This window comes from Poecilia latipinna, unplaced genomic scaffold (genome assembly GCF_001443285.1).
Source record: "Poecilia latipinna isolate Pla-1442-1.1 unplaced genomic scaffold, P_latipinna-1.0 Scaffold715, whole genome shotgun sequence".
Lineage (NCBI taxonomy): Eukaryota > Metazoa > Chordata > Actinopteri > Cyprinodontiformes > Poeciliidae > Poecilia > Poecilia latipinna.
The window spans coordinates 93,790-109,640 of record NW_015113331.1 but is presented as its reverse complement, the minus strand read 5'-3'; the positions used below and the strand labels follow the sequence as shown (position 1 = coordinate 109,640).

Here is a 15,851-nt window from a genome sequence, read left to right as displayed (position 1 = left end):
TAAAAACGGTAAAACCTCGCTAATGTCCCTGAAGCACCGAGCTGGAAGCACCAGACAGAAACACGAACGTTGGAGGGAGATAAAATAAAACCCAAACAGCTCCGAGCCAGCAAACGCACCTCCATTATTCCTCTGAAGGCAGCTGGAAAGGAGCCACCAGAACATGGGGGAGCGTCCCGTCCAGCCTGGTTACAGTTTTAATTATTTCCCAAAACTGAAGCATAGAAGTGTCATGATGTGAGGAAATTACAACTAAACATATGTTTTGGGTTAGTTTGTGTTTAGATGCAAAACATTTCTTATATTTTTCCATCCAACTGTTCAGTTCAAGGCAAACAACCAAACTGAGCTGTAAAACAGAAAAGTTTAACTCGTTGCGTTTCCACTGACCTTCAAATTACAAAAATTAATTAGCTTAATAGAAACAAGTCAAATTCCTATTTTTAGATAAAAAAAAGTGTAGTTTTTCAATCATATTTTGCAAAACTGCAATGGAAACGCTTTTTCCCCATCACACGAGTCACATGATCATCAACAGGATGTTACTACTGGCAGAAATGACAAACAGGAAGTGGTAGGAGGATGATGGTGATAATGCAATAATATAACATTCTGTTAGTTAATTTGAATCAAGTAAAGCTAAAACTCTGAATTAGGATTTTATTGATTTTTAAAAAGTAAAAAAGACGAAAAATATGAATAATTTCCTTCTGTTTCACAGTTTTGTGCTACTTTGTGTTGATTTTTTATATAATATCCCTACCAAAAACAGCCAAGTTATTGTAGAAAAACATGTGAAAAAGTTGATTTTATGCTAAATTTAACGCTGGGGGCTCAGTCTTGGGGTTTTACTCGAACAACTCCCAGGAAAGGAACTAAAACTCTCACTACATGAGGTCATCTGTTTATCCTTAAACTGCTGGATTAAAGATAATTTGGTTCTTCCTGCATCAGCGTTAAAACCAGAGAAGTTTCCGTATGACCTCATGCTGAAAAGTTCATAACCCTCATCATTTTAAAACTAGGCCAGAATTACGCAACGCATTTCAGAGGCTTAAACTGGTCGAACACACCGTCGCCTCATAATCTGAGGCAATATTTGCCGTTATGTAGTTCAACACATTTCCTTCTAAACGGCGGAGAAAAGTTAACGGATCGCACAATGAAAGCCAAACGACTTCACCGAAGAACAAACAGATGTGGGTGTGTTTCCCTGAGCCGTTTTAAACCTGAAAGGAGCAAAAAAAAGAGGTAATCCCATCCTTCATCCCTGCTGTGAGCGGGACGAAGGGTATCCATAAATCACTCTTCTTCATCACGGTGCCGGTTAGAAGGATGCAGATAATGACGACGCCGACTTCCCTCTGCTGAGAGTTAATAGATGTTAATAGATGAAGTGGGTCAAAAAGGTTCTCACTCCTCTTCAAAAGGGTCAGAAATGTTTCCCAGCATGCCGCTGGAGAGTTTGGACTCTAAGGAAGCGACTCTGAGGATTAACTTCAGGAAAAACTGAGTTAAAAATCTGGTTCAATTCCAGGTGCGGATGTTTTTAAATCAAAACGGGCACGATAATCTCCATTTGAGTGATTGTTTGTGGAGTTCACTTCATCTTTAAAGTGATGTTGCCCTTTAAAGGTGACCTATTAGGCTTTATTTAACAGGTTAGAATATCTTTATAGGTAATACAAAACATTCATTGCATTTTTGGCACCAAATCATTCGTAGATAATGAGATGTTAATCTGTGCAGTTCTTTTGAGCCATTATAAAGTCTCTGTCTCTTTATATCCAAATAAGCTGCTGATGGCGACATCCCCCAACTCCACGTTTTCACACGCACGTAAAAAATGGCTGCAAATAGATACATTATTATTATTTACATCATTGAAAAGCAGAAGTGGAGCATCCTGCACAACCAAAAAGAATACAGCAAAGTGATTTCTAGATAAGTAAGTCAACAGCAAAACACTTGTTTTTTCCAGCAGCCATTAAACCAGCTGACCAAATGTACTGGAGCTCAACTTGGGTTCCCAGGTAACAGGGCTGTGCTTCCCTGGGGTTGCTAGGTAACGGGCCAATCCAGAGGTTTTTGAATACTTCCAAATGGAAGATCAAAAACATGCAAAATCTGAATTTTGCATAATAGGTCCTCTGCAGTATTTCTGCCCTTCGAACATTCACACATCCTGAAGTTTAACAAGAAAAGCTCGTTCAGGTTTCCAGCATTGAACTTCTCGGGTTCTTTAAGACTCAAACTTGCAGCTCATTCAAGTTAATTTTCTCTGCTCCATTCAGAGGCGGCTCCCCCCTTTGTTCATGTTGATAAATCCAACCCTCCTGGTTGTGGAGCTCCGCCAGCAGGGAAGATGCAAATTTACATGATGTCAGTAAATTTGCATCCCTGGTCATCTGCTGCTCTGAGGCCTGCACTTCAAATTCACTGCAATCCTTCTGCTTTACTAACACGACATAGATGGAAACATTAATTGATTGATTTATTGATTATTGTGACAGTATAAGTGCTAATGTGAAATACTGTACACCTGAGTTTACCTCAGTTTCAATCTGTGTGCTTCACTTTACCTTTAACAACGGGGGTTGCTAGGTAACGCAGCGTCTTAACAATACAAAAGATTTTTTACCAGCTCATTTTCCAGACACCAAAAAACATTATTGCCAAAAAAACTGCTGAGTTGGGCAAAATGAGAATTTTGTACAATAGGTCTCCTTTAACATTATTGAAAAGACGCCATTTTGAAAAATGCTGCAAACATTTAATACACAGTATGAAGAAGTTAGTTTGCACTTTTTTACAGAAGTCCTAACTGGCGGATTTATGTGTTTGTTTTTGTGTTGGAGCTCAGCTTAGGTTGATTGGTAACCTAAGCTGAGTTACCTAGCAACCTAGCTCCTCTGGGGTTGCTAGGTAACGGTGCTGTGGCTTAAAAATCGGAAGGTTTTTGAAACGGCTTGTTTTCCATGTACCACAAAACATTAACTTATTGCCAAAAACCGGCTGGGTGGTTTTTTTTTTTTTGGTTTTGTTTTGTTTTTAACCCTAACCCTGTTTTTAGAAGCAGTAGAAATCCAAATGAAAGTACAAAAACAGGCAAAATGCTAATTTTGCACAATAGGAACCATTTAATGTTATTGAAAAGCGGCCACTTTGTATAAAGTTTAAAGTATAAAGTAGTTAGTTTGTCCTAACTGGCAATTGTATGCATTTTGTCTTGTGCTGGAGCTCAGCTTGGGTTGCTAGGTAACAGCCTGGGCTCATCTGGGGTTGCTAGGTAACGGTGCAGTACCTCAACAATTGGAAGGTTTTGAAACAGCTTGTTTTCCAGACACCAAAAAACTTATTGATAAAAAAATTAGCTGTGTGTTTCTTTTTAAGCATTTGGTCTGTTTCTAGAAGCAGTAGAAACCCAAATGAAAGTACAAAAACATGCAAAAAGTGAATTTTGCATAACAGGTCCCCTGTAAGGTGAAACAAGGCAGACTGTGGAGCAAAGTGTTTGTGATGTGCAGAGGTAATTTTATTTATAAATGGAGAAGACGCCATCTGGAGCTCTGTAAACCTCCAGCTAGCCCTGGCTGCGCTCCAGACTCCCACCAGTCGGCCCCGGGGGTCGGATCCATCACTCTGGGGGACAATCGACGTGGTTTGTATACAGGAGGCTCAAAGCTGTGCGGCTGGTTCTGCTCTGTCAGTTCAGTATGTCCCTGAGCCTCAGGCCAAGATCTGGACTTTTTTGGGCAGAAGCAGCAGCTCCAGTGGAGGTGGATTTTGTTTTTCTTTTTTCTGCAACGTTCCAGTCATGCACTCTGATCTGATCCGTTTTAGCCTGGAAAGCAGATAGCTATCATGCTAAACTCTGCAGGTAAATCCAGATGTTTCAAGCATAAAGAGCAGCTCATTCCTGCAGATGTTAGAATCATCTTCTAACTAATCCGGCAGGCAGCTTTTCCTGGACGGCTGTTTGGACCAACGAAAATTTTATCACTCCAGCGTTCCAAGAGACGAACCTGGAGCCAAAATCCTTTAACTAGCCGTGGCGTTGTTAACGTTCGCAGCACAATGCTTTCCTTATCCACTCCCCTGTTTCTCCTAAAGCCAATGCTCTAATCTTTAAAAAAAAGGAAAGTGGCTGAAACCGGTTTGCAGAATGCAGTCAAAGATGGGGGCAATTCCAGGCAGATTCCTGGGATAAGACAAGGAAGAGAGGTGCTTTTATTCTGCTGGGAAACAGATGGAGTTCATCGCTCTCTGCAGCTCGCCTCCTAATGTTCAGGGCCGGCCCCGACTCCGCTGCATGTCCATAAACCAGCGAGGCACGAACTTTTACAAGCCATTAGTTTCAAACGATTACGAGAACGCGGCTTTTCAGAGACCTGATCGATATCAGCAGCCAGATCCAAAAGTTCAACTCAAGTCTCAACTTTCACATCTGCATGCAAATAAGGAAAACTCAAAGAAATGAATCATTAACTTAACATAACTTTTTTTCTTTTCAACAAGTTCAACATAATTGCAATTAGTTAATTAAAACCAAAAGAAATGTTACGTTGGTACCACTTTACTATAAGGCTCCCCTTATGGATGGCTAACATAAATAGTTTATAGATTTATTATCCATTCATCTATAAACACTTTAGAAATCATTACCAACAGTTTATTATGCATTAATTAAGAGTGAGAAGGACCTTTATTATGCTTAAAAGGTAGTCTGAAATGTTCAACTGCAGATCGACTATTTTGGTGAACAAATTTGACTATTTGGCAAGAAACCAGTAGATTTTATTTCCTTCTCATCCTTAATACATAGTAAACATGTATTCATTATTTATAAAGCATTTAGAGATGAAGTAATAACATATTTTTGAACTATTTAACGGGCATCTATAATTGGAGCCTTAAGTGGTACAGTTATGTTCAACTAACCAAGACTTTAGCATTACTCAGCAGGTTTTTCTTTCTTCCTGGTTCTAAATTAAACAACCGTTTTAAAGAAAAACTTTAAAACGGTTTAAAGTGATGACAGAATCATTTTCACCGATTCTGTCATCACAAAAAGGTGGGAGTCACCATGGCAACCAGTGACTCAGCATTTCCTGACTGAGTCTCTGACTAACATTACTTGGCAAACTTCGATTTTTCTTTCTGGTTTTGAGTTTAAAAGCAAAAGTTTTGAAGAAAACTTCATGGAAGCATTTCTTTTTAAAATCAGGATTTCTACATTTTTGGATTTTGTTTGGATTTCATTTCTGATTAGTGAGATTGACCTTAGATTTAAGAAACAAAAATACTTTCAATTAGGAAAAACATTAAAATACCTTTCTTGCAATGTTTACATCTGGTAATAAGTCAAAAAAGCATGATAACTTTTGTAAGCAAGTCATTCTGCTTTCATATCGAAGTAGAGTTTGATAACATGACATTATTGGACATTTATAGCTTAGAAAATATTATAAAGCAGAATCAACCCTTCTCAAAAATAATGTCTTAAAGCATTCTGGACCGTTTTAAAGCATGTGATTTCACATCCTCTATGTCTGCTAATTTTAAGTTATTTCACAGTTTCAACATTACGGAACAGTTTGTTTACATAAGGAGAACAGAAAGTGTGACAGAGTTTCGCTTCAGCAGATTCCCACAGGCTTTACAGGCTCTTTGCTTTCCAAATATCAGAACAACCAAACTCTGCTGCCTTGAACAAATTGGATTTTATTCTTCGTTTGGAGAAGCTGGAGAGTCACAGTGCATCATAAAAAGACAAACAATCTGCAAGGCTTCAGCAACTTACGTCTGATTTTTTTGTCCTAATATCCAACTTTTACAAGACCAATTCTGATTTTTTCACTCAAAAAAATGCTGATTTTTTTCAGGTTCATTAGAGGAGCTAAACTGTATCTGATAGTTTTCAAAGCGTCATTTCAAAGCGTCTGAATAATCAAGTCACATTTATCTGACTTTTATATCATTGATACAAGACTAGGGTTGGACGATATGGCTGAAACCTTTGGTTTATTGTCGTCATAATATATTCCTGTACATAGCTCCCACAAGTCTAAACGTTGGAAGAGATGTGCGCCACTGAACTGCCATCTTGGTAGGCAAAGCGTAGATGACTAACAAAAAGAAATTAAATTGAAATTTTGACCAATGTGCAAGAGAAATATGTCAACAAAGTCGCTGCTGTCGGGATCGAACAGAGACAAAGAATGTGGCTCGTATACTGTTGTCATAGCAACGGCCATGACAGTTATTTATGGATGCCTACCAAGATGGCCGTCAGCTACAAGGTTCCCGTAAGTTTGACGTCACATGAGAACTATGCATTAATGATGTTTGGGATAGTTAGTTTTACAGTTTTCTCCACTGTTTCATCAATGAAAGCATCGATAAATACCAATAAATCAGGAAATATGATTAAACATAGTTAGTGTGCAGTTTAATGATGCAAATCACACTTCTTTATGTGACTGGAGTCCGAAAGAAGAGCATTACAAATGGGAATGTTTATCAAGAGAAGTATTTGAGTTTGTGTGACTGTAACTGCTGTGACACACCTAAAAAATAAGTAATAAATAGTTTCTTATTGTCACGTTTTTCCAGCCACATCTTCAGGACCAAACAGGATGCTCCCATCCTCTTTGGGCCGGAAGATACGGCCCAAAGAGGATGGGCCGCATCTTCCGTCCCGCTCCCTAAAAGTGAATCCAATAAAGCTGAACTGTTTAAACGGATTAAGTGCCGACTCAGGCTGCAGACGAAAGGCCCGAAAGGCCAACTTGGACGGAGTTCAGCAACTGCAATCATCCAGGATCACAAGCCAAGAAAAAACTCCAGGAAGGATGACTGATCAAGAGAAATAAAGACCTTAGAGACTGACTGGAAAGTTATGCACAACCGAAACTTTGACATTGAGACACAGCCAGTGCTAATCAAACACAGAGAAGAGGCGAGTGGGAGCAGAGAGGTCAGGAGGTCACACACTGTAAACCTGGACAGAGCCGAGAACACATCCTTATGCATTTCCCCCAATCGACTGTTTGTTTTCGTAGTGGCAACCCCAAAATGAGGCGTTGCTGCTTTGGAAACATGCAACCGGAGGCAGGAAAACGGGAACATGTGAGCTGAAAGTGGCAGACTGAGCCGCTTCATGATGCAATCCGACAGAAACGCAGTGAAAAACTCTCTCTCTCCGCTCCCCGTCCTCCCAGCTGCTCCAGCAATGACATCACCTCCCTGACAGGCAACACGGCGGGGCAACAGTTGCAGGGCAGCAGGCGGCCGTTGGGAGAAATTTTCCAACAGCAGTGAGGAAACCTCAAGCTGCCGCAAAGGCAGTTCCCAGGATTTAATTTAACACTACCCCACAGGACAGGGTAAAAACAAGGGACGTTTTTCCTAATAAACACAACTTCCAGCCCTCGTTAACGGTCAACAACAGTTGTTGAATAAAAACAAACAGTAGGATTATGAATCAGTGAGTTATTGGTGGTTTTACTGCCCAGAACTCAAAAAACAAAATTTTACTTAAGAGGAAAAGGGAGATATCACAACTGGCATATAAACTAGGATAGATCCTTAAAAACCTAACACGACATAAGCATTTCATATCAGTTGATATTGATAATTATCTATTAGTTTTTTGTTTTCAATATCTGAAATACTTCCAAAGTGGTGGCATGACCTTTCTCCTGCCAAATGTCTTAGCTCATGCTAAATGTGTTAGCTCCTCTTAATAGTTTTAGCTATAGCTAATGGTGTTAGCTCTTGTTCATGTTGTTAGCTCTAGCTAGCACAGTAAACAGTAGCTCAAAAGTCTGTCTTTTTGTTTCAACTGATATCTTGCGTATAACAGCTCATTAAAACTTTGCGTCAATCCTGACATTTTGTGGACTGAAGCTACCCGCATCATCGGCCCAGAATGCATTGCACAAGTAAAAAAAATGGGTGAAAAATATAGTAAAGATGTACAATTTTTTGAGTAATTATGAGTTTTTATGCATCTCAAACAACAACTTTTAGGCTAAAAGGAAGATTACAAGATGTTCATGTTCAACGAGTCGTGGATCCCTTTAAAGCTGCATCTGAAAGGAACCAAAAGACGTCCGACAGAGCCATATCTGAAGAAAACCAAACATGAGCGCTAACCAAACATGTCCAACACCAACTGGTAGGCATGGTGATTTATTAGCAAATTAAGACCTTTCTGCATGTGAAGCTGTTGAAATGTTGAGTAGCTAAAATGGCAGACAGGAAAAGTAAACTGGGTTTTTCTTCAGGTTAATGTACTAATTGGTGAATCTGCCACTGATTCCTCTTTCCCTTCACATCCGGGCCGTTTCCTGAGGAGACGTCAACCTGTCTTCGGCCTGAAATAAACGTCTGCTTGCCCTACTGACATTTCCAGCCCTCAGATTTGTTGCGCCGGCAGGCTGACAGCGCGGGCCAATGAATATTAATGCGAGAAGCCACCGGGCCGGAGGAGACGGCTGACAGCCGATGACGAACATGTGAACAACAACAACAACAGGAGGAGGGATGCTAGCTCATGCTAGCTTTAACTTTAGCTTTGTTAGTCTGTTTTGCTCCTGCTGTTCATATTAGAGGAAGAAAAAACTCCATAAAGTTTGAGTGTTTTTCTGGGCCACCCAAATAAAGCTGGTTTCACTGGAAAACCTGGGAGCAGATAACCTGGAGGGGAAAACTGCCGGTGAGTCATCAAAAAAAAAAATTTTATGGTCTCCAAACGAGCTTTTCCCTCTGTCAGGGTGGAGGAGAGGAAATGACATTGCTATGGCAACGGTGGGCCTAGAGGTGAGGCGGTGTGATTCAAGAGGAGACGCGTCAGCCGTTAAACTGACAACAACAAGGCTGGGAAAATCTGAAAGTTTCACCTTCAACGTAGAAACAACAGATTGTTTTATTGATTTCAGTTATTAATCTTTAAACTCTCAATACAACAGAATCATTTTGGGTTTATGGAGATGAACCGATCAGATATTAATATCTGCATCAGTCTTTTTTGTGACAATAAGGGCAGATCTAGTCAGTCTAAATCTACACTGCAAAAAAACACATCTTACAAAGTATTTTTGATTTGGTTTCCAGAGCAAATTTCTCACTTGAAAAAGACAAAACTTACAAGAAACTTTTCAGCAAAAGTTGGCAAGATTGTGTTTTTGCAATGTATGCTTTTTCCACTACATTTACCATTTTTAATTGAACTTTCTGAACAATTTGATCGAAGCTTTGCAGCCGTTTATCTTTACATGTTTGAGCAAAGAACTCAACCTATTGTTTTGTCAGCTTATTATTTACTTTCCACTGACTGCTTTACTCCTAATTACACTGACTGAACAAATTAAAAGTTGTTTTTACATGTTTGCCCGATCCTGTGAAGCTCTTGGTGTGTTTAAGTTGCTGAATTTGTAATTCAGAAATATTTTAAATCAATTCAGCACTGTTTTTCTGCATCGGAGTAGTAAAGGCCAATACTAAATCTCAGATATCGGTTGCAAAAAAAGTGGATAAATGCATCCCTAACGGATTAAATTATGAGTTTGTTCAATTTCATAAAACTCTAAATAAATGCTTCCATATTTTAGATATTTTCCTGCTTTAACCCACCTGACTCAACCTGTTAATCAGCCTTTTACTAAAATCAGGCATGCCTCAAGGTCGACTGTTCGGAACCTTGTATGAAGTGGCTCCGTTGACAGTAAATTGCTAGTTTTGTCCACACATGACGGCGCGTACACACCCACAGACGCAGGCACCTGTCCCTGCAGACAGCAGAGTGGGCACACACCAAATAGCAAGACAACTGTTGGAAATTTTATTGAAAAGTTTCAGAAAATAATCCATAAAAATCATTTACCGATTGAAAATATCAATGTTTTTTGGAGTGGAGTGCTTCACCTGACGGCGATGGTTATGTTGGAGACTAATGGCAGCTTAACTGGAAGGTAAAACAATTAAAATCAAATATTAGAGAACAACAAACAGTCCGCTGCAGCTTCCAAGTTTAACCGAACATCGTTAAAAAGTTACATTTTTTGTAAGTAATCTGACCATGTTTGGTGTTTAAAGTTAGAAATGGAGTCAAATCTACGCAGATCGACAGTCAGAAACATCAGTCATCAGTCACATACCGTAAAAATCCTGATTCACATTAACAGATAAGGTGAAAGCTTTTATTCATTCTGAGCAATAAAGTTACCATCCAAAGGTCAGGCTGCACCCAAATCCCACAGATCAATAAAAAAAAAAAGCAGCAGATACCAGAACAGACCGTAAGCCTGTCCCAATAAACAATAAACCAATTAATTGCGTGATAAATCAATAATTATAATTTGCATGATTTAGCGTTTTTCTCTTTCTATCAAAAACTGGATGATAAAATTCTTAGAGCTTCTTTTGAAGGACAGTTTAGTTTACAGACACTTCTTAATTGACCTTATTTGTCATTTCTTTAGTTCTGTTTATTTATTTTGTATATTTAAAATATTTTTCATTGCCAGTGTTAAATGTTAATAAGAACTTCAAGTCTACTGATTTTTGAGAATGTGTTCTTGCATCATTATTGTTATACCGTCACTATTATGTTACTTCAAAACAACAGATTTATCTTCCTTGGTAACTCCAAGGAAGGTAAACACAAATAACAAAATTATCAAAGTTTCTTCTGATTAAACGACTTTTTTCTCATAATTTTAAGACAATCTTCTAGTAAAATTGCATCTTTATTGAGTTAATATTACGACTCTATGCTTATAAATTAACAAAAATGCCCGCATCCCGGCACTGATTCGCTGTCATACAACTCAAAAGCCACTTTTTGAAAATTTCTAATTTCTTTCCTTAGAAATAAATGTCAAAAATAAAAAAATAAAAATTTGAAATTTCAATAAAACTTTACAAAACATTAGAATTTAGTGTAACTTCTGAATAGTTAGAAATTTACCTTCTTCAGTTGATTTCGTGGAAGTTAATTCAATTAAAACGTCTTTTTTCTCATAGTTTTCTGCTAAAATTGCTCTTTAGTTCTGCTAAAATTGCTCTTTAGTTCTGCTAATATTACATCACAGCTCACAGAAGGGAGGATTTGAATAGATGATATTTTTGAAAATATTTACTCTCAAATACGCTTTTTTTTTTTTTTTCAAAAGTAAGCTCGAAGAAAATAGATTAAAATTGGATCTGATATTTTTAAGCCGTATCGCTCTCTGCTGCTCCTCCAGAGTCACCAGGGTGTAATGCCTTGCTCAAGGGCGTCTTCTGTCTCTCCGAGGCGGTGCAGGAATCCTGCGACGAGGGGCTTCAGAAGGGGGTTGCAAAATTGGGTCAAAGCTTTGCATTCGTCAGCTAAGCATGTAAATAATGCAACGGGGCATCTGACCCCATTTCTGTTGTTTACATAAAGAGAAATTTCACATGAAAGTGTGTCACCTTTTTTTTTAAACTCCTCTGCATTTCAGCTGTTTAAAAAAAAAGAAAAACACACACACACACTTCCCCTTCCTCTGGTTTTCTCCTTACAAGGCTGAGTCCCTCCAGGAGGGAAAACAGCTGAAATATGACACTGACACACAGAGAGAGGCTGCAGCAGAGCGACATATCAATCTGGGAAAAAATAAAAGAAACAAGCAGGGAGGAGGGAGAGCTAATGAGAAAATCAATACCAAGACTGCATCTCTGCATCTAGAAAACCAACCCGAGTCTGCAAACTGGATGATAAAAAACAGATTCTTCCTTTAGAAAGTCCACCTGGCTGCAGGGTGTATGTGACTAATTATTTCTTTGCTTCTTTTTTTCCTCCCCATTCAAATCCAAATTTTAGGTGTGGAAACTTCTTCTCTGGATGTTTTACATGAATGGTGTTCAAAGTGAGGCGCGGGGGCCATTTGAGGACAACTACAATGATTTTCTGCAGCCATCCTGGACCACAACTCAAGAATTACATAAACCATGACAAAATGACAACTTTTAAATTAATATATACATATACATGAATATGCAATTTGACATTTCGTAAATAAATGAACACAAATTTTTTGAAAATTTTTTGAAAATTTTTCAATAAAAAAAGTTTTGGAAATTAGTGCATTTTCCTAAAAATACGTTTTTAGCGTCACATGAGTCACATGATCAACAACCAGGATGTTGTCACTGGCAGAAACCACAAAGAAGAAAAGGACAGGAAGTAATTTGGAGGCAGGTTTTCTTAATGATTTATCGCATCAACAAGCTTAATCATTTTTTATTTAATGGAAACACCGCGTTTGCTAAATTGCGTTTTATCGACATTATCGACAAAGTTTTGCGTATATATGTAATAGAAATGGAGCTACTGACACAGCTCTGCTTTTAATTGCTGAATTAAAGTCTGGCTAAATGCTATGCGGTTCCGTTTGTAAAGTTACACAGTAAAAACTTAACAGTAATATTTTGGCTTTAGAGACAAAACAATGCAAATGTTCATTTTTCAAAGTCATATTTGTACAATGTTATTCATACATTTATAAATGTCAGAGTTCCAAACATAATATCTAATTCACAAGCTAAATGTTTAGTTTACAAACTATATATTTGGTCAAGCTAAATGGGTATGTAGTTAGCTTTCTAACTAACTAACTAACTTTTCACTTCCTAAGTGAAAAGTTTAAGTCTGAGCTAAAAATTTAGCTTTAGTTATGAAGCTAACAAAGCTAACCAGCTAACTATTAGCTTGGTCAAGGAGCTAAATATTTAACTTCGTAGCCAAAATGTTTAAGTCTAAGCTAAATATTTAACTTTTAAAATAAATATTGGGTTAACAAACTAAATATCTAGTTTCAAGCATTTAATTGCCAACCGAAACATTAACAATAAATATTAATAACTAAATATTTAGGTTCAAACTAAATATTTAGCCAATACGTAAATTAGCTTGCCGATAAGTGGAAAATCAAATGTTAAAATGAGTTTATTGTTCAGTAAAAAAAAAGTTAAAAAGTTGCAACATTTTTGGTGACTTTATTGTTTAAAATGATTTAAAAAAAAAAAAAAAAAAGTTTGTCCACTCCTGTTTTAGATCATATACAGCTGATTATTTCTAAAAAAAAAAAAAAAAAAAAAAAAAAAAAAAACATGCAGAAAGCGTGAATTAAAAAGTTGGGGTTTAAATTCATATTCCAAAAATATTCATTAATCACTGATTTTAAACCGCATTAAATATTATTTTTGCAAACAAATGCAATCAAACAGCTTCGCCAGCACATCCTCTGCATCCCTCCATCAATCAGCGCCATGTGCGAATTCATTAAGCCGGACTTGAACTTCTGACTTTTCCAACCCGCAGCAGAAAAAAAACCTCACAGCTGACATCCCATCAGAACAGCAGAACCAGAACCAGAACCAGAACCGAGCTCAGCGGGGGGAATCCCCCTACTCACCCTCCGATAACTCCAGCTCCAGCTCGGCCAGTTTGGCCCGAACCTCTGCAGGAAGCGGCACCGGGTCCCGGTCCGCCATTCCTCCGACACAAACCGACTTTAAGCTCTGTTTTCCGGCTCTTTACTCCTTGTTTTGTCCCTACAGGATTTTTTTCCTCCGAATAACTCCCCGGGAAAAAAAGAAGCAGAAATCCAAAGTCGGTCCGAGTCCGCGTTGAGCGTGTGGCTCCGTGTGCGGCCGCGGAGACTCCGCAAAACAAGCGCAAAGCTAGCGTAGGGCTGAAGAGACTTCCGGTGAGCCGGCTTTCAAAATAAGAGCGGTAGCAGTCAGACACTTGTAGCTCTTCTGATAAATCCCGAATTTCGTTTAAGTAGGAAAACCGTTTAAACAAGGACAAAAGTGTGATTTCTAAGCTTAAGTCATATCATTACATCATTAACTTTAGTTTTTGTGTGTGGATAAAACATTACAAACATCACTGTAGCGATTTAAAAAAAACTGTTAAATTAGTCAACTTTTAGCAAATGTAACAATATTTAGCAAAATATATTGCATTAAATAAAATAAGTACAAATAATATTAAATATATAAAAAATAATGAATGGATTATTTTTTCTTATTGACGTTTTTATTGCCAACAAATTCTTTATTTAGTAATTTTCTTCCTTATCCGATTATATAAAAGATGAAATTATGAAATAATAAGAATAAGAATAAATAAATAAATCCGCTTCTTGTGCTTTTAGTTTGAGATTAAAATTACATTGCATTTCCTGTTTAGTTTCTTGTGAATTATTCCTAACTTTGTGTTACTTGCAGGTATAATTTGGAGGAGTAGAGAGACTATGAACAGTATTAGATCTTGCATCTTTGTTTTCCCAGTTTAAAGGGAAGAATATGTTCAGTGTGTTTTTGTGTTTCCAGGAAAAATGATGTGAAAAAATACACCTGATAAATGTATCGAAAAATGAGCCACCAGGGGGCGCCAGATGTCAATTTTTCTTTTTTGACGGTTTCAAAGTGTTTACAGTTTTCATCAACAAATATACAGATCTTTTAAAAATATTATTCATAAGATAATGGCCACATTACCTATGACATCAAAGACCACCTGAACTGTAGGTCTGTAGATCATTAAATAGAATAAAGAACAAAGATACATGGAACAAATTAACATTTCTGACAACTTACTTCTAATTTACCAATTCTGCCACATTTATTTATTCATCACATACTAGAAATCAGTTGAAATCCTATTCCAAAAATACCTGAAAATAAAATGGGCTGATGTTTTATCCCTGTTGCCTCCCAGTTTTGGATATTTATGAATAAACAGAAAAAGTAAAAGCAGAAACAAACTTCAGACAGTGTGGTTGTTGAAGTGAAAATAAACATCTTACCATTTAAAGTGGGTACCATAAAAGATGAAACTATTTGACCTGGTTCCGCAAAAACGCTAAGCTAATACTAAACTAATTTAAAACGTTTGGTCATTAATTAGCACTAATTTTACTACTACTTTAATAAAGAAAATCTACAAATTAACAATAAATTGGACAAAACTGTTGTGTAAACACTGTTTTTGGTGCTATAACCAAAAGTTAATATGCACAGTTGAAAGTATGTTTGCATACATTTACCATCAACTTTTCCTATCATAGTAGATATAATTTATCAGATCACTTAACTTATACCTATAATTTACATGCTACATCATTTACATCATTATCCGTCATCCGTGCGCTGTTTTGTTGTTTATTCTTGAACTAATATAGGGTTAGTTTGATTTAAACATAATTTAAACCCGGAAGAAAGTAAATCTGTCATGAGAGGTTGCTGCCATCTGGTGGCGACTCGGAGTATTTCACACCAAACTGATTAATTTTTTTTTAGATAAATCAATATAAACAGTTAATGCTGTAAAGTGACGTTTATCTAATTCAAAATCAGTGCATTTTAATTTTTCTTTTTTATATATATATTCCTTATTAATAAATTATCACTTGAACTAAACATCCCCAAATTTTGAGGGAGTTGGGGGAAAAGGCGTTTACAATAATCTGAGTTCAGAGTGAATATTTTTATTTTTTTCTTCTACTTGACATGATTAAATATATATATTCTCATGTTACAAATTGATATTTGGTATTATTTAGAATTTTCTATTTTTCTATCTAATTAAATTTGAAAACTATGTTTATTTAAATTAGGCAAACCTCACATCTTTAAAACAAAAAAATATTGAACTAAATTGATTGACATTTAGCTCAAAGCATCTTTGTGTTAGAATGGCCTAGTCAAAGTCCATACTTGAAAATTAATTCTCCATTCAATCTTAATTCATTTATTAAAGAACGGAATAAAATTTCAGAGATTTACTCCAAAACAATCAAATGGGGTTGAAT

The 15,851-nt window shown here is 37.0% G+C and overlaps 1 protein-coding gene across 1 annotated transcript in view; it reads right to left on the bottom strand.

The window, feature by feature from the left end:
- LOC106955203 (disco-interacting protein 2 homolog C) overlaps positions 1–13,720 on the bottom strand; it is a 174,151-nt gene extending 160,431 nt beyond the window's left edge. Inside the window, exon 1 of the mRNA XM_015045241.1 lies at positions 13,446–13,720. Coding sequence (XP_014900727.1) covers positions 13,446–13,524 — 79 coding nt within the window. The 5' untranslated portion in view covers positions 13,525–13,720. The remainder of the gene's footprint in view (positions 1–13,445) is intronic.
- Between the last annotated feature and the right edge of the window lie 2,131 nt (positions 13,721–15,851).